Source organism: Spermophilus citellus (assembly GCF_964194105.1).
Source record: "Spermophilus citellus genome assembly, chromosome: 8".
Lineage (NCBI taxonomy): Eukaryota > Metazoa > Chordata > Mammalia > Rodentia > Sciuridae > Spermophilus > Spermophilus citellus.
Window position 1 is genome coordinate 93,908,311 of NC_138189.1, and position 20,387 is coordinate 93,928,697.

At 34.6% G+C, this 20,387-nt stretch overlaps 1 protein-coding gene across 20 annotated transcripts in view; it reads right to left on the bottom strand.

Annotated features, from left to right (window-relative positions):
• ANK2 (ankyrin 2) overlaps nucleotides 1-20,387 on the bottom strand; it is a 673,244-nt gene that overhangs the window by 128,641 nt on the left and 524,216 nt on the right. For 11 of the 20 annotated variants that reach the window (XM_081303451.1, XM_081303454.1, XM_081303447.1 and 8 more), the window contains exons 5-9: nucleotides 16,319-16,417; nucleotides 11,778-11,963; nucleotides 11,320-11,343; nucleotides 4,866-4,964; nucleotides 3,365-3,463 (exon numbers count right to left, since the gene is read on the bottom strand). In XM_081303451.1, coding sequence (XP_081159577.1) covers nucleotides 3,365-3,463; nucleotides 4,866-4,964; nucleotides 11,320-11,343; nucleotides 11,778-11,963; nucleotides 16,319-16,417 — 507 coding nt within the window. The remainder of the gene's footprint in view (nucleotides 1-3,364; nucleotides 3,464-4,865; nucleotides 4,965-11,319; nucleotides 11,344-11,777; nucleotides 11,964-16,318; nucleotides 16,418-20,387) is intronic. The other 9 variants (XM_081303463.1, XM_081303449.1, XM_081303448.1 and 6 more) reach the window with 1 other exon arrangement.

Consider the following 20,387-nt stretch of genomic DNA (forward strand, 5'->3'; position numbering starts at 1 on the left):
TATTCCATATTGTGCACAATACTGTACTATTCCATATTGTGCACAATCTTGGCATGTGCTGAAGCCAACTAGCTCACACTGAGCAGAGAGAGCTAATTTCTGTATATCTCTTCCCAATTCTGCATTTAGGGATACCATATTGGTAGCTAAATTGACCATGGTGGAGCTATTTATACCAAAAAAAAACCCAGGAAACACTGTGAATCAAGATTTTTGTTTTCCTTTTGCTTTTCTGAGAACCTGTAATTAAACTTTTAACAGCACACTGCTAACCTCGTCTCTTGGGTATTGGGAACTTTGCATCTCTATGAATACAGAGATCTAGTCTATTTTGTTAACTTGTATCTTCTGGGTTCACAGTACCAGGAATTCAATAACTATGTTTTGAAAAAATGAAAGAATAGAATGTCCTCGCAATCCACACAATCAGAAAATCTTTCTTTTTAAAACCCTGAAAGTAATTTATTTGCTGTATCTAACTATACCAAGTGAAAAATGATCCAAATATTCCATTCCCAGCCTCCTAACACAGTGGATTTTTAACTGGCAAAATGAATAAAATGAGGGTAATTAGTTAAATGACAGAACTAGCATAAGAATCTATTTCTCTTCATTTCTTAGTCCTCTTTTTGTAAGTACTAAGAATTGTTTGTTGGAAGGTAAACTTTTTAATTGTATGGCATGTAGATAAGCTACATAAATTAGAGCATCTTTTAAAGAGCTAAATAAATATTGTGGTAATCAATGATAATAAAATCAACTGCCTGAATAATGAATGAATACTGCAGAAAAGTATTAATAAAAGGAATGTACAATCTTAGCATATTGGCCAAGGTAACAAATTTTTGCATTTGCAAAGTGCTCTTCCTCTAGGTAATCTCAGGTGTCTTATAGGGAAAAAAAAGTCAGAATAAGGGAGAAACAGTGTTGATGGTTATGTTAGTAATATAGCATTGTGTTAGGAATGTTAGTAATGGTGATAGTAATAGAGGAATATGCAGAAACTCTTTTGCTTTAAATATAAAGAGCAAGGGTGTAAAGCATGCAGCTCTGGGAGTTCCAAATTGTATGTGCCCACAGCATAGCAAGGGAAGTGACATGCCTACAAGGCAAAGGTAGAACCACATGAAACACTGAGGCAAAGACACTGGACACCACAACAGAGCTCCTGACAGATAAAACAAACTACTCCAGTGTGGGAAGCCATTCTAACACGTGATTGGGTGACTCCCGTTAAGGGCCTGAGGCGCTTTGGCTCTGTTGAAGCTTTCCCGACCCTTTCCTGATGAGAGAGCCCATCCGCGTGGGGGTGTGCCTGACCACTGACCCCGGGGACCCAATCACTGACCCTGACCTTGGAGTGCAGCCCCCCCTCAACCTTCATTGGATGGAATTCTCCCCTGAATCTCTTGTTCCCCAATAAAGGGCTACTCCCAGGCGTGTTTACTCTCTCTCTCTCCTGCTAGCCCTGAGTAATCCTCGCTGCCCTGCTGGGCGGCTAGAGGTGGGAACCAGAGAGGTGAGCCGTCTGGGACCTAGCAATAGAAATAAGGTAACTGAGTTTGTGTGTTTTATTTCGATCTCTTCTAACTAACTTTATGCCTAGAACCTCATTAATGAAACCATTGTGCAGGCCACGTGGTAGACTCCAGAATTCCCATGTAATTTGACACAGCCAGCTTGAACCAAATGTCCTGGAGAAATGAGATTTAGAAAGCAATATTCTGCAAGAGTATCTAACACCAGAATTTGTAGTCCACAATGGGCGTACCTTCTGGAGACTTAAAGATGGTGAGATTTATTTAAAAATATTTTCTTGCCTCAAGATGTGCAAGGGTACTAGATGTAATCCTTATTGCTTGGACTAAGAACATGAAGTTCCAGAATTAATCAAAATAAAGAGAAAATATTACAAGAGACATGTTTTTTTATTTTTTCTTTTTTGATACCAGGGATTGAACCTAGGAGCACTTAACCATGAGCCACATTCCCAGTCTTATTTTGTGTTTTATTTACAGACTAGGTCTCACTGATTTGTTGAGGCTGGCTTTGAACTCGCAATCCTCCTACCTTAGCCTTCTGAGCTGCTGGGATTACAGATGTGTGCCACCATGCCTGGCACAAGTTATACATTCTATCCATTAACTTTCATAGCCTTTTTAATACCACATATTTCAAAATTTTCATATTACAGGAATATTTAAAGTTTTTTGCTAAAGTCAATGATTAACCTAATCTACTTCAATAAACCTAATATTAACTCACTAGATTATATTTAAGCAAATAATTGCATATAATGTCAGCAATATTATTAAAAAATTACAAGTAGCTAAGTCATTTACCCATTCCACATTTTTAAAGAAGGCAAATAAACAGCTAAGAATTAATTCTCATACAACTTTATGAGGTAGAAAGTAGTATTAGTTTAAATTCAGAGAAGATCAGTACACGGCAATATTATTCATATTAGAAAATTATGCAAGTAGAGACTGAAATCAATCAGTGTCTTTTTCAGAATCTGTCCTAGTAACAATTGTACTTTACTGCTCATCATATTATCTGATTTATTGGGAATACATTAAAAACACCGAATGACATTTTACTCAAGTTTGAAATGAATGAAGGATAGCATATCCATCAAGATGATATTCAAGTAAATGTACAAAATAACAACTTTTGTTTTTGTTGTTGTTGTTGTTATTGTTTTGGTGTTTTGTCTGTTTTTGTCCTGGAGATTGGACAACTGTATTTTTTTAATAAGCATAATAGCAAATCTCCTGTTAAGATTAGTCTAACAAAATCACTTAAGAAAAATGATGTAAGGGGCTGGGGTTGTGGTTCGGTGGTAGAGCACTTGCCTAGCACTGAGTTTGATCCTCAGAACTACATATAAATAAATAAAATAAAGGACCATTGACAACTTAAAAAAAAAGAAAGAAAAATGACTTAGGAATTGATGTTAGAAACAAGATTTTCAGCATGTATTAAAATATTTTGTGTAAAAGTCACATTCTCATAGCCCAATATTTTCTAACAAATTTGGGTTCTTATTTATAATTATCCAAAAGAGAGATGTGTAAGTTCAATCTTTGATCTTTGTTCCCAGAAAATCAGTAAGACAAAAAAAAATGTGAAACTATTACATTGAGGGGCTAACATTCTGTTTTCAGGCATTTCTGAGCAAATACTAATTTCACTTTATGATATGAAGCCTTTAAATATTGTATGAGATTTAAATCAAATCCAAGGTAGCAATTTCCTTGAAAACACACTGTCTGTGTTTACTGACTAGTGTTTTAAGGTGATTGGTAAGAGGATAGAAAGAAATTATAATGGAAGTAAATTGAAGAACAGAGACACTCACCCTAGTTTTGGCATCGATCTGACCACCTCGATCCAGTAAGAGCTTCACCATGTTTGTGTTTCCCCTTTTGGAAGCCACATGCAGAGGAGTAATTCCATTCTACACCAAGGAAAGACAAAACAGAGCAAGTTGGGTATGACGGCATGATAGCAGGGACTTGGTGTCAAAGGGCACAAAGGGCACAAATGACCACCTGGAAATTTGACCCATGGTTTCTACTGTTTCAATATCTTTGATTTTTTTTAAGGACCAAAGAAGCACACAAACTACAAAGCACTATTGTTAGAGAATACAAAATGGAATAAAACAGCATAAACTATCAATAGCTATGAGTGTACTGAACGTACACATTACAGTGAGTAGTAAAAGGGAGAACTTTGGTGTAGTAGAAACAAAAGCTCAAATTCTATTTAACATAGATCCCTAGGATAAAGTCTTTTTGATAATATCCATGCTCTTAAAAAGTCTGGGATCTCAAAGTTTTCTACACTTAGAAATAGAAGTACAGCTAGATTAGACAAAGGGGAATGAAGGGGAGGGAGGGGAGATGGAAACAAGAAAGACGGTAGAATGAATTGGACATAACTTTCCTATGTTCATATATGACCAGTGTAACTCCACATCATGTACAACCAAAAGAATGGGAATTTACTCCATGTATATATAATATGTCAAAATACATTCTACCGTCATGCATAACTAAAAATAACAAGTTTTTTTTAAAATAGCATACAAATATACATATTAATATCCAATGGAAAATGATTCTTATAAACATATTTTTTAGAATAATTCAGTAAGAAAGGCAACTTGAAAACAGCACAACATAGTTCCAGTGCAGAAAACTTCTTAGGAGAAAAACACAATAAAAATTATCACTATGGTAAGAATATGTACCTTATTTTGTCATACTTTTTTGAATATTCAAATCTTGCATTAATTGATTTATACTATATACTATCACATATGTGAATTTTATCTTTCATGTAAATGAATTATTTCCATACCATTAAGCAGATAATACTCCATGTTATTTCTGTTTCTATATTTTAGTCAGACTCTTCGTATGAATGAATTCTCAATTCATTAAACAAAAAATTTCTCTGTCAAATTGCGTGCCCTCTTATTACTGTAACACATACTACCTATATATTTATGTATAATATTCCATTGTTTATTAACTTATAGCTGATTATTCATCATTTTCAGAATGATCTTTAAAAATAACTGCTCAAGCTGTTGTCAAAACTAATAGTCTCCTATTGCAAATAGCTTGTGTGCATGTGAATTTAGGACATTCCTATTTTTTACTTGTTGAATCCCAAGAACTTCTTGTGATATAAAAAAAAAAGTAAAAGGAAAATCTAGTACCTTTTAGGAAGTTCCAAGAAAGGGGAAAAAATAAAAATAAAATCTTTAAGAAAGCCATTAGTGTTCACTTTTACTTTCATAAAATACCAATTTATTGCTGCCTAAGATATGAAACTATTTCAATCCATACCCTGGCTGTGAAGTCCACAGCAGCTCCCCGGTTTAGAAGAAGAGTTGCCACATTGACGTTTCCATAGTGTGCAGCTATGTGCAAAGGAGTAAAACCACTCTGTGGAAAGAAAAGAAATGGCAGTTGACAAAGCATTTCACTTTTTATGCTGTGGTCACCAAACCAATGAAGAAAATCACATACTTTACCGCTTACCTAATATATGAGAAACATAATTTAGATAATAAATGCTTTAAAAAGACTCTTCAAATTGTAGTGTTATGTGGTGATAGTTACATAAAGAGGTAAATGCGCAATATATAGTTATATAAAGAAATAAATATTCTACATTCACTGGTTTCATTATTTTTAATTATCACAAATGTTTATCTATTTATCAGATTTGCTTATTCCAAACCATATTTCTTGAATTGATTTAGCATAATAGAGAAAAAAAATGTGATTAAAAAACATAAAGTTTCAGCCATAGAATTAACACATTGTGAATTTTAAAAATGTGGTTTCCTTGGGAGAAGGTTTCAAACCTGTGTTTTTGTTCTTGATTTGTAAAATAGCATTGGTTGACATTATGTCTTTGGAACTGTGAAAATTCTTACAAATTCCTGTCATGGTATTTCCATATCCTTACAACTGATTAATCAGGCTATGTTTTATAATGAAAAAAAAAATTTTAAAGAAAAATTAAATAATATACTTGGTAGTAATACGAATACAAAATAAAAGTTCAGCATAGTCCAATTTTGAATGCTAATTAAACTAATTTTTATTAATAAAATATGATTAAGGCAATCAGGTTAGATCAATTATACAGGCATTAGAAAATTATTTATTCTGAAAATGTTCAAAAAATAACATCTGAACTTTTTATGTAAAGAAAAGTAGATATTTATTTATTTATTTATTTATTTATTTATTTATTTATTTATTTATTTTTGGTGAAATTTTGCTTTAAAACTTTTGGCTAGGCACAGTAGCGCACACCTTTAATCCCAGCAACTCAGATGGCTGAGGAAGGAGGATTCTAAGTTCAAGGCCAGCCTCATCTATTCAGTGAGGACCTAAGCAACTTAGCAAGACCCTGTCAAAAAATAAAAAAATAAGAAGGGGGAATGTGGCTCAGAGTTAAGTGCCCCTGGGTAAATCGCCAGTAACCCCTGCTCCCCAAAAGACATTAATTATCACAATAGATGTCTTAACTCTTATTAAATTGCACAAAGATCTGATCATCTTCTTCACTCTATTTTCATTACTTAAAATAGTATTAATTGGCTATGACATCCTGCCATTTTCTGATTATTTTCTATTGTTCTTTATTATTTGAACTGAACTTTGATGTGTACCATATTACTTTAAAGAAATATTTTCTAAATTACAATCATTGTTTTTCTATTGAGTTGATATGTGGGTTTAGTGGTTTTGTTTTTAAAACACTCTCAATAAGTTCTCAGATAACTTAGGTAACAGAAATTTTTCTGCGCTATCAGCAACATTAACTGCAAATAATTTTTAACTGTAAAGAAGCAAGACCCAAAATGAGAATAGTGATTATCAATCCAAAATTCCACAACTGTGGTCAAGATATTTTTATTTTACATTTAGGTAATGCCAAAAAGTCATGTCAAAATGTTAAAAAAAAAGTCAGTCTACTCCAGATATCATTTTATAAAATGTCAAATTGTTGTATTTTAAAACATAATTGATTTTTTCATTTTTATCTTGATATTTCCTGTCACCCAGGCATATCCTGAACGTATGTCTATTATTCAAGTTATAATTTCAGAAAAACATACTGATTGCTGGTAGAACATTTTCAAATTATTCAAGTATAATAATATTAGTTTCTCATTTGCAAAAATAAATGAATTCATCGTCTGATACATCCTCATTGACCATCCAGGCTAATGCCTCAGCCTGTGAGTCTTGGAACAGCACAAGACTAACAGAAGCCCCCTCAGAGGACTCTTCCCTGATTAACAGAGAAGTGGGAGGCAGAGTTCACCCTTCCACAAGACTACAGATGGAATGATTCCTATTCTTGGTGCTCGATTAACTTAACAGAAATATTTATAACCAAGTACAATTCAATCCAAACTGCTGCTTTCAAATATGATAGTTAGAGCTAACACTGTTTTCAAAAACGTATCATATTCACCAAAGAGCATCTAAAAAATTAAATGTATTAAAATCAGTAATCAGTAATAAAGATCAATTTGTACAATTCCTATCTTGAATAATTTCACCAAAGTATTGATTTGGGGCCTCTGCTGTTTTTTGTTTTTGTCTCTGACCTAGGTTCCATGCATAGATATGGACCAAAAGAAGTGACACAAATAACTCAAGTCTGCTGCCATCTCAAAACAAAAATGTGTCGATACAGAAAATTATAGTTTTAGAAATACATCTCTATCGTTCAACACTAAGTGTGAATGTTCAAGGCTTCATAATCTCCATGAGCCCATAAGCCAGTAATCAAATAAGATGTTAAAGAATCCCTTCAGGGGCTTGGATGTATCTCAGTTGGTAGAGTGTTTGCCTCCCATGCACGAGGTCCTGAATTCAATCCCCAGCACCAAAAAAAAAAAAAAAAAAAAAAATTCCCTCACTCCAGTGAAAGTCAAGCTACATGATCAGCCACTTGCCTTTGAGTATAGAATAATATCCATAATATACTTTCAACAATGTTTCTGTTAGGGCATGTCTGCAGCAATGGCCAAAGAGAGACTAGACCCCCCCACAAACACACACACATATCCCACCCTGAGAGGTTTCAAAACTTATTACTCTTGTTGATTGATGTCATCTATTTTCATATGAGGACAATGATTTAATGGCAAGTGTTTTAAGACTTATATAAAAAAAGTAACTGCTTTGCACATGATATGCTCAATATGATTATTGATTACAAACAAAGTGATAAAGAAAAACGCATACAGGGGTAAAAAGGCAATTTCAATTAGGCAAAAATATAAAACATGGTAACAGAGAAACCTCTCTCATTTTCACTTCTCTAAACTTTAATCTGAGAATTCTCATTAAGAAATCAGGATCACATCTCTTCTTTGCAAAAAGTTAAGAGTAAAGCTCTCTTATTAAAATATGTTAAGTACGGGATGAAAAAGGCAATATTACAACAGACGCTTCAGAAATACAGAAGACAATTAGAAATTATTTTGAAAACCTATATTCCAATAAAATAGAAGATAGTGAAGACATCGATAAATTCCATAAGTCATATGATTTGCCCAGACTGAGTCAGGAGGATACTCACAACTTAAACAGACCAATATCAATAGATGAAATAGAAGAAGCAATCAAAAGACTTCCAACCAAGAAAAGCCCAGGACCGGATGGGTATACAGCAGAGTTTTACAAAACCTTTAAAGAAGAATTAATACCAATACTTTTCAAGTTATTTCAGGAAACAGAAAAAGAGGGAGCTCTGCCAAATTCATTCTATGAGGCCAACATCACCCTGATTCCGAAACCAGACAAAGACACCTCAAAGAAAGAAAACTACAGACCAATATCTCTGATGAACCTAGATGCAAAAATCCTCAATAAAATTCTGGCGAATCGGATACAAAGGCACATCAAAAAAATTGTGCACCATGATCAAGTAGGATTCATCCCTAGGATGCAAGGATGGTTCAATATACGGAAATCAATAAATGTTATTCACCACATCAATAGACTTAAAGATAAGAACCATATGATCATCTCGATAAACGCAGAAAAAGCATTTGACAAAGTACAGCATCCCTTTATGTTCAAAACATTAGAAAAACTAGGGATAACAGGAACTTACCTCGACATTGTAAAAGCTATCTATGCTAAGCCTCAGGCTAGCATCATTCTGAACGGAGAAAAATTGAAGGCATTCCCTCTAAAATCTGGAACAAGACAGGGATGCCCCCTATCACCACTTCTATTCAATATAGTTCTCAAAACACTGGCCAGAGCAATTAGACAGACGAAAGAAATTAAAGGCATAAAAATAGGAAAAGAAGAACTTAAATTATCACTCTTTGCAGATGACATGATTCTATACCTAGAAGACCCAAAAGGGTCTACAAAAAAACTACTAGAACTAATAAATGAATTCAGCAAAGTGGCAGGATATAAAATCAACACACATAAATCAAAGGCATTTCTGTATATCAGCGACAAAACTTCTGAAACAGAAATGAGGAAAAACACTCCATTCACAATATCCTCAAAAAAAAAAATAAAATACTTGGGAATCAACCTAACAAAAGTGGTGAAAGACCTATACAATGAAAACTACAGAACCCTAAAGAGAGAAATAGAAGAGGATCTTAGAAGATGGAAAAATATACCTTGTTCATGGATAGGCAGAACTAACATTATCAAAATGGCGATATTACCAAAAGTTCTCTATAGGTTTAATGCAATGCCAATCAAAATCCCAATGGCATTTCTATTAGAAATAGATAAAGCAATCGTGAAATTCATATGGAAAAATAAAAGACCCAGAATAGCAAAAACAATAAGCAGGAAGTGTGAATCAGGTGGTATAGCGATACCAGATTTCAAACTATATTACAGAGCAATAGTAATAAAAACAGCATGGTACTGGTACCAGAACAGGCGGGTGGACCAATGGTACAGAATAGAGGACACAGAGACTAATCCACAAAGTTACAACTATCTTATATTTGATAAAGGAGCTAAAAACATGCAATGGAGAAAGGATAGCATCTTCAACAAATGGTGTTGGGAAAACTGGAAATCCATATGCAACAAAATGAAACTGAATCCCTTTCTCTCGCCATGCACAAAAGTTAACTCAAAATGGATCAAGGAGCTTGATATCAAATCAGAGACTCTGCTCTGATAGAAGAAAAAGTTGGCTCCGATCTACAGATTGTGGGGTCGGGCTCCAAATTCCTTAATAGGACACCCATAGCACAAGAGTTAATAACAAGAATCAACAAATGGGACTTTCTTAAACTGAAAAGTTTTTTCTCAGCAAGAGAAACAATAAGAGAGGTAAATAGGGAGCCTACATCCTGGGAACAAATTTTTACTCCTCACACTTCAGATAGAGCCCTAATATCCAGAGTATACAAAGAACTCAAAAAATTAGACAAGAAGATAACAAATAACCCAATCAACAAATGGGCCAAGAACATGAACAGACACTTCTCAGAGGAGGATATACAATCAATCAACAAGGACATGAAAAAATGCTCTCCATCTCTAGCAGTCAGAGAAATGCAAATCAAAACCACCCTAAGATACCATCTCACTCCAGTAAGATTGGCAGCCACTATGAAGTCAAACAACAAGTGCTGGCGAGGATGTGGAGAAAAGGGTACACTTGTACATTGCTGGTGGGACTGCAAATTGGTGCGGCCAATTTGGAGAGCAGTTTGGAGATTCCTGGGAAAGCTGGGAATGGAGCCACCATTTGACCCTGCTATTGCCCTTCTTGGACTATTCCCTGAAGACCTTGAAAGAGCATGCTACAGGGATACTGCCACATCAATGTTCATAGCAGCACAATTCACGGTAGCTAGACTGTGGAACCAACCCAGATGCCCTTCAATAGATGAATGGATAAAAAAAAATGTGGCATCTATACACAATGGAGTACTATGCAGCAATAAAAAATGACAAAATCATAGAATTTGCAGGGAAATGGATGGCACTAGAGCAGATTATGCTTAGTGAAGCTAGCCAATCCCTAAAAAACAAATACCAAATGTCTTCTTTGATATAATGAGAGCAACTATGAACAGAGCAGGGAGGAAGAGTAGGAAGAAAAGATTAACATTAAACAGAGACATGAGATGGGAGGGAAAGGGAGAGAAAAGGGAAATTGCATGGAAATGAAGGGAGACCCTCATTGCTATACAAAATTACATATAAGAGGTTATGAGGGGAATGGGAAAATAAACAAGGAGAGAAATGAATTACAGTAGATGGGGTAGAGAGAGAAGATGGGAGGGGAGGGGAGGGGGGATAGTAGGGGATAGGAAAGGTAGCAGAATACAACAATTACTAATAGGGCATTATGTAAAATTGTGGATGTGTAACCGATGTGATTCTGCAATCTGCATTTGGGGTAAAATTGGGGGTTCATAACCCACTTCAATCTAATGTATGAAATATGATATGTCAAGAGCTTTGTAATGTTGTGAACAACCAATAAAAAAATATGTTAAGGAAGAATTTTATTTCATGGTCTAGTCTCATAAACTTTAAATGTGTACTTAAATAATTTCGTTGATTTAATAACAAGTCAAATAGATGTTGCATTAAATATATTTGAACTATCAATTTTCCTTAATTATAAGAAAAATTTCTAAATGATTTCCCATTCATGGAAATTTTAATCATTAGTATGAATTAGTGAGCATTTATTCTAACTGGGTAAAAATTAAAAATAAATAAAAATAAGGCAAATTTTGGTGTAATCACAATACTGTACCTCGGTTGTCCTATTCACCATCATCTGAAGCAGTGTTGTATGGAAAAAAGAGGGAAAACATTACACAGTGCAAAATTAAGGAAACAGTCAATCTGCTTGCTGAACTGGGGATACTATTCCAACATGCCAAAATGTAGTCTACTCAGAAAAAAGTCCCCAAACACTATGCAATACAGTTGTTTCTTTCTGATTCTTTTTCTATTATTTATGACTGTAAACAGAAGGAAGCAAATTTCTCAATAGCCAATCCTCATCATTTAAAGAAAATTATCTCGCATTTAATTTTTTTTCTAGTGTACCCAAATACCCCATCTTTCTGAAATACCTCTGAAAGTAATTTTATCTCTTTTCATGAGCAGGAGTAATTTTGCATTATCACCGGGGCCTACTTCTTTATCACTCCCCAGGAAGAATCTGGCAGCACAGAGTTCCTTTAAACAGATGCACTCAGCTTTTACCTTGGATTGGACGTCAGCGTTGTGGTCATTCTGAAGCAGGAGTGCCGCAGATTTGGTGTCGTCTTTCCTAGCTGCAATGTGCAGAGCTGGCAGCCTTACTTTGCCTTTGGTGTCATTCTCCAAGAGGATGGCCACTGCCTGATTGTGTCCTTGCTGGAGGGCCACAGCTAGAGGAGTAAAGCCATCCTGGCAAAATCGAGGAAGAAAAATATCTTCCGTTAACATCCAGATTCTTAGGTTTCAGCTCCAAGCAGTGGTGTCTCTAAATTTTAAGGTAGTGATGAACACTGATAAGCAAGATCAGAAGCAGATCATAATTAGTCATTTGTCACGCTGTGGACTAAGTTAATCAGATTTCTTTCCTAAATTCTATTCTATAGATTTCTTTAAAAGATGTATCCTAACAAAGCACACTACCTAAAGGGTGTGATTTTTTTGAAGCTGGAATGTGATCACCTGTATGTTTTTGTTGTTGTAATTGTTTTTTTTGTATTGATCACTTGTATGATTTTAATGGGAAATAAAAATTAGAACAAACCCTAAGGAATGCCTGGTTATGAGAAGGAAAATGTGGGAAGATAAGAGTGGAACTTAAGATAGAGTGGAACTTAAATCTGACTGAGAATCACAAATATGGTAACCACCACCACACACACACACACACACACACACACACACACACACCCGATCAACTATGCAAGTTGCTCAATGTCTCTGTATTGGCTGGGAAAATGATAACCATTGTGGATGGAATGGCTATTACCAATCCAATTTTGGAAGTTTTGGACATAATGTGATCTAAAACTCTTTGGCAAATTAGGATAATCATTAATTTTGTTCTAAACTAAATTTTATTTAAGAGCATTTAGATATAAAATATATATTCTATAAAACATTTATAAACTGATTTTTGAAATCTAAAGTTAAAAAGAGTGCTAAGCAAACAACAGTACAGATAATACAAAATTAGAAGGAGCTTAGGGGTAAAAAGACAACTGTGCTAGACAACTTGGAACGTCATGTTTTCTCTTTAAAAACAAGTCTTTAGTTCCTGGAAAGGTGATCGGTAAATAGAAAAAAATAGATATTCTGGGCTATATTTCTGTTAAAAAACCTCCTTGATTCCCAAAAGTTTAGAAACAAATCTTAAATATTTCCATTCATATACAGAAGAGAGGTCAAGATACATGGTCAAGAGCCAGGAACAGTGGAGCACACTTGTAGTCCTAGCAGGTAGGGAGGCTGAGACAAGAAGATTCCAAGTTCAAAGTCAGCCTCAGTAATTTAATGAAGCCCTAAGCAATTTAGCAAGATCTATCTCAAAGTTTAAAAAATAATAAATAAATAAATAAATAAAGGACGGGGGATGTGGCTTGGTGGTTAAGCTCCCCTGGGTTCCATCCCTGATACCAAATAAATAAATAAATAAATAATAGGAAAAAAAAGTTTGAAAAGGAGGTTATACATTTAAAGATTGCATTATAGAGACAATGGTAATTTACCACAATGTAACTACTAAATTTGTTTTCAATAATAATTTTAGAATGTTAAGTGAAGCCTTTTGAAGGAAAATAATTTTTCTCAAATATATCACATTATGTATGCAGTACTAACCCCAATAAGTAATTTTTTTTCTTTTTAGTAAGATTAGAATTAGAATTAGCAATAACTCATTACTTAACAGAATGAAAGAGTAAAGAATGTTGTGTCTGAAGATGAAAAACGGCAGCTAGCTTAAATTTATAATTTAGGCACAGATTAAGCAATCGTTGAACAGGGAAAACATAGTGTCATTATCATATACATATTTTATTACCTCTTGAAACACTGTGATAGCTTATATTTTAAAAAGTGTAAACTTTGTTTTTTTTTTTCTTGGAGATGAAGCATTTGCTCTCAGAATGGAACTTTATTAGAGAGATATCAGCCTTCAATTTTGGCAACATCAGGAAGAAGGAAGAGCAGAGAAATATAAAAATGGTACTGGAGGGACAGTGAACCTCTTTGGAGAATGTAATTCTAGATCTCCACCCAAGTTTTATTGGATTTTATTCCAATCTATACCTCATTTGGAATGATATGTTGAAATATCTCAACTAACTCAAGGAAATCCAGGTTAAATTTCAGTTGCTTCATTTTTCATCATTTATTTATCAATGCTAACTGCTATAGTCATGAGAAATTTGCAGCTTTAAATATTTCATCATACACATGAGTTTCACTGCCATGTTCAATGATTCCATAATTATCTGATTTTTAAAGTGGGCATAGTGTCTTGATTAGTAATTAATTTTTGCAAATTATTACTAACAACCAGTTCAAGGTGTCTCCTTTAGGCATAACCACATCTGTGCCCATGAGATTATAGCAGATATTTAGCAATGCAGCATAACATACCAAATGACAACCAACCATATGCCACTACAAACATTTTTTTAAACAGAAATGATGGATTTAAAATGCAATGTATATGCAACGGTTTAACGCATGTGAATCATTACAATGAAATTTGGGAAAGATATGTTGCCAACAAAAATAAATAAATAAAAATAAAGTAAGTGATTTATTTTTCTTTTTCCTCAGTTCACATTAGGAAAGTGATTTTCTCCTTGTAATAAATATGTAACCTGGGAGTAGAGCTCAAAAAAAAAAATGCAATGTATAAAGTTTAGTCCATATGTGTGTTCTTTGATAATCATAAGGGTCAGTGCTAGTGTATTAATGAATTAAACTTTTATACATTCAACCAGGAAAAGCTAAATTTAGTTATTAAGGTGATTTTTAAAATGAAACAAATAAGGTATGCATGTGTTTAAGCTAGGATTCAAAAATCCCGTTCATTTGCAAAAGTTGCATCTTGGTACAGAAACCAGAGAGGGTTTTAAGTTTCTTTGGGTCACCATGTAACATTGCCTCTACCAAAGCAGAGTACATAAAAGGGGTATTTTTGGAATCAGACTGAAATGCTGCAAAGGTCTAGACCAGAAGAGCCTGAGTCAGCTGAGAATGTCCGGCAAGCTGAGTTTACCTAATCTTCCACTAGAGACATTAAGTCTATATGGTGACTAAGAGGGCTCTGGTGTACAAGTTTCGCCTGGTAAGTGATTCTGTCTTTTAAGTGAAAGAATAAAACATTAGAGAGATTTCCTTATTTTGGTATATTTCTCAGAGATACAGTCTCTTTGTTACCCAAGCTTTGCCTGAAGATATTCACATGGACAGAATTAGCGTCTCAGGAAAAAAAAGGCCCCAAATCATAACAATCACTTTGTACTCCTATGGCAAGAGTGCAAAATCTGTCTGTTCTGAACAAAGAATATGGAATCATTTCAGATTGGGCAGCTGCGTTTTCTGATTATAAGTAGGAAATGTGTTCTTATTAAGAGTGATTTATTGGGATTTTTTAAATGGAAATAAACTGTCAGAAAGTGATTTTGATTGGCTCCATAAAAAGTTTTCTCCCAAACAGCCTGGAAGTGGATTTAATAGATTTAATGACTTCCATTGTTGTGTAGAAAGAAGTTCATGTTCATTTAACCTAAAGATTTAATTGTCTGGAAAGGAAGCCATATTCAACATTAAAAATTATCAAGATGGTTTCTGGGTTACAAGATTCAAGCAGTCCTATTTCATTTCAGGCCTGGAGTTGTAAAATTGTATCAGTGGAGCTAGAAAATAGGAAACAGGAAAAACAAAGCCTGAATACTCTGGTTAAAATAGGTGAGGAGGGAAAAGTGGAGGTGGAGGCTCCTTCCTCTCCTCTCCCACATCACCCACTCCCAGCTCTCCAAGAGTCCCCAAGGCATTTTCTCCAAGCTCAAGGGCTTCAGGAGCAACACCTAGAAACTACTGTCTTGGAAAATCACTGGACTTTGCCCCTGCATCTGCCTAAGCTAAAATGAGATGGAAAATACAAAGTAAAATCTTCTTATGAAGTGGACATGTGTAGGAAAGAAAAGTAGTGTTCTGAGAGTCCCTGCCCCCTCCCAATCCCTCGTAGGATTAAATGTCCTGAATGAACTCTTTGAAACTGGACTGATGTCAATCATGGTATTTAGTGGTTGCCATAAACAGAGTTACACACATATGTCATATTCCAGTTTCAGTATAAATAGCATTTTAGTGACATTTTCCTCAGAAAATTGTGGTAACACAAATACTTATGAATTATTTCTGATGGTGAGAAATTGTTCCTTCAAGGAATTGTATTGAATTTAACCAGATAAAATATTGATAAAAAGGAATGATTCTGATTCATGGTAATCTACTTTTAAAATGGTATAAAGATTGCAAAAGTAGAATACCCCAAATTGACACAGGCATGATTTCATGTAAGAATAAGTGGCCGTGAATCTAAAGTGAAGGCATAAACTCATGGAACTGTGTGCACAAGCCTGGGTCATTTCTTCATAGCCACTCTGTAATTATAATATAAGTATTGCCAGCATGTTTTAGAAAAGTTAATGGAGAGCTTTTGCAACTGGTATAAAGAACATGGACATTATAATCAAAGAACTTAAGACTTGGACTGGCAGTCTTACCTCTGTAGCAGTGCTCTGATTAGCTCCATTTTCCAGTAAATATTTTACAACATCAATGTGATTCTCCTGAGCAGCCATGTATAAGGGAGTGAAGCCATTCTGAGAACAAATGATAAAAAAGATGACAGCTTTAATCATTTATAAAGCTTAAGCCATGGAAGAAAATAGCACAAGGAAAGAGACATTATGAAGTAAACCTTTCAAATGACGAAGCTACATAGCATACCTTCACACTGAATAAATCATTTATGTCATTACTATTATGAGACTAGATCACCGTTGACCAATTCCCTCAAACAATTCATACAGAAATAAATAAATGAGAAGTAACTATTACTTCTCTATTATACTTATGAATTTATGCTTGCAATTCTAACAGCAAATTCATGAAATATTTTCAAATAAATTAGAATCCTCTTTTACTCAAAAAAATTAAAAGTTAAAAAATGTCATGAAAAAAAAGAAATGAGGAGAAAATAACAGAGTGAAAATATTTTTCTCACTTTAATACCAAAGATTCACATTTTTCATCTCCCAAAACTGCTGAAGATACTTGTTTATCTTAATCTACATAGTTCTATGCTATGTAGATAGTCTATAGAGCATACAGAATTCTCACTATATATAAAATAATATATAATGCCCTCTGTATTTATCAATTCATAAACTATTTAAACAGACCTGTATTGCCTTGAATATAAACAATTTAGTTAGTATTCTTATGGGTATAAATTATTGCTTATACCAGAATAGGCTAGAAGAAATTGCAAATTTGATTGAAAGTTAAAAAAAAAAATCTGTATCTTACCATTCTGATTGAAATAGCATGGCCTGATGGCCTGTACTGAACATGATTTTATTATTTTAAAATCATTCTGAAATATTACCATTTTTGTAATTATTTAATTAATTGATTATCAAAATCCAGCTGCTAGTAGCTAAGTCAACACTGAAAAACAGCGAACAAGAGGAACACACATGTCCTCACATTACAGGAATATTACATTATTATGGACTTGGGCAAAAATTCACTTAAATTTACAACATTATTCTAAAACTAAGTTTAAATTGGTAGGTTACCTTTTCATTAGATCCGTAGGAATAATATAAGCCCCATTAAGAAAAGAAGAAACACCAAAAAATTATTTAAAAATAAAGCTTGTGTAATAATTCATAAACTCTCAAAACCCAGCAATTCTCTCAAAACCACAAGAATCTTAAAACATTGATAATTTCCTCAAATTTTCCATGCATTAACAAGAATTCGTAAAAACAGAGGTGAATATTCAGAGACATTTTTAACTTAAAAGGAGAAAAATAGCATTGTAAAATTATTTTATTGACATAAAAATTCTTCTATATACTCTATGACTGTGGAAATAGTATTCAAATGCCCCAAATCCAGCAAAATATATACAGAGTGTACAAGCAAAATAAGTAATTTTTAAATTTGATTATAAAAGAAAATCTGCAGGCTTCAAATGGTAGATGAAAATTTAAAACTTAAAAAAGAAATATTATAAGAAGAGTGAATTAACAATGTTGTAGGATTCAGGAATAATTTGCTGGCTCCATAGCATACTTTTTAAACACAGCAAGCAGGTGAAATCTTGTATATTTTAAGAACAATGAAGAGGTGGCGGAAGGATGGAATTAGAGATTCAAAGGAAGGGAAAGCCAGGGAAAATGGTTACAAACAATGAGTGGGTGTGGAATGGGATCTTTCATGACAAGTAAAAGGCAGGGATGCAAAAAGAGAAAAAGAACTTTTAATCGAGTACAGCAATTGGCTGACATTTTTCCTCTAACGGAATCTTATAGCTAGATCAGGAGAAAGGAAAATAGACAGTGGTTTCCAGATTGACAGAGAAAGGAAATGAACCATCCTTTGGCCTGTGTGTCTACAACAGCCCCAGCCCTGGGTGGTGAGCTGTAGCAGAACCTCCTCTGGCTGAACAAGGCAGCAATTGCTAAGGGCCAAGGAGACATGCCCACTATGACCCCAGTGTTTCCTGACTTCCAGGCCACCCCTCACACACCTGGCTGCCCAGAATTGCCTGCCTAAGTGTCCTTGAGTATGTTCCCAATGCTTCCTCAGACTTCTTCCTTGTCATCCTCCCAAGGGTTCTTTGGTTAGCTAAATAAAGGGCCTCATATATATCAATATCCTCATCTTTGGAACATGTAAACTACCTTATATGATAAAAGGAACTTTGCAGACATGATTAAATTAAAGACCTCGACACCTGGAGTAGCCAAATGGGCTCAATGCCTTTGCAAGGGTCTTCATGAGAGGGAAGTAAGAGTTCAGAGGGAGAGAAGACGCTACACCATGGGCTTTAAAGATGGAGGAAGGGGTTATGATTCAAGGAATACAGATCCAGAAGTTGGAACTGTCAAGAAAAATAGACTCTTACCTAACATCTCCAGGAGGAAACAACAATGCCAACCTTTGGATTAAACCTAGTAAGTTTAATTTCCAAAACTAGAAGAGAAAAATTCGTTGTGGTTTTAAGCCATTGAACTTGTAGTAATTTGTTACAGTAGCAACGGGAATCAAATACACACCCTAAGAGTTGCTTACTAGGGAGAGTGGAAGTAGGAGATGAACAGAGCTTGAATAGGCTGGTGGTCCTGAAATGCAGATGAAGCCAGGGATAAGAAGAGCAGAGGGGCTGGCCATAGGTCAAGGTCCAGGCTTGGCACTCCTCTCACCATAGTTCTTGTGTGGAACGGTGCAGAAGTCTATATATGGATTTGCCATGTTGTTTTAGTAGTTATCAAAATAGAACACTTATTTAAAAGTTTGTTAGTTCAATCTATATTTTATAATTTTAAAAATTATAAGTGGGTCCCTTTTGCATTCTTGCCTTGGGACCTGCAAGTATTAAAGGAATGTAGAGTGGTAGAAAGAAAAGAGAGAGAGAGAGAAGGAGAGGGAGAAAGAGGAAAGGGGAGAGAAGTCAAGGCTTATAAAATATAGTAAACAGAGGGGAGAGGACCATGATAGGAAACTTTTAAGATTTTGGTGACAGTACATCACAAATATCATTTGTGTGCATTGTATCATAACCTTCTGTTCCTGGGCTTCCAGCAGAGGAGGAAAACAAATATTAAGAACAAAAATAAAAATGATCCACTGAGCTTCTGCTACATTAGCCACTGTGAGAAATGCATTCAATATATGTTTTCAAATTATAGTGACTGCATGCCCCAATTTGCCTAGAATAGCCCACATTTATGCAAAATGTCCTGGCGTATCTCAGTTTGGATGATTCATGACCCAACCCTATCTCTAATACTTAGCATAGTGCTGCAACATTAGCACTATTTCCCCTACTAAAATGAAGCAGCTAAGGTCCAATACATAGGCAATTTGGCCAAAATCTCATAGCTAATTATTGTTCATGAATAACCTTCTTGTAATGGAGTTGGGACTTTATCTGTAGCTGAGGAGTCCTCAACCTGGCTATGAGATAGAATCTCCTCTAGAAACTGTTAGAAATGTCTAGGTACCACTCTACCACCCTACTCCTACCAAACTGGAGTCTCCATGTACAAAGCCCAAACACATGCACTTTTTACAAAACTCATTTTTTTGAAAGCACCCAAAGAAATTTTTTTATAAGTGATGCAGAATGGTTGATTGGTTTGGGGTAGGAAGTACCATGATTGCATCTGTATTTTAAAAAGTTTACTCTTTCTAAAATGAATACTTTGGCTTGGAGTGGTAGGAGAGGAGAATAGAAACATGGTATTAATCAGTTTTTGCAGAATTTGCAATAGGGTACATAAAAAAAGGAAACATGAGCTAAGGCAACACTGGTTAAGAGATGAGGGAATTGTTTACTGATATAAAACACATGAAATGAGACAATAAAGATTTAATGCAGATTCTAAAGATGTGCAAATGATCCTTTCTTACCATACTGCTACTTAACAAGAAATATCCCATTGGAGAATGTGAACACTCCTCTGAGTAATTAGGACAAAGCCCAGCAGCACATTAACACCATTGTAAATTTTACAGGAAAGCATTCATCTTCACACATAAGTGACTTAACCACAC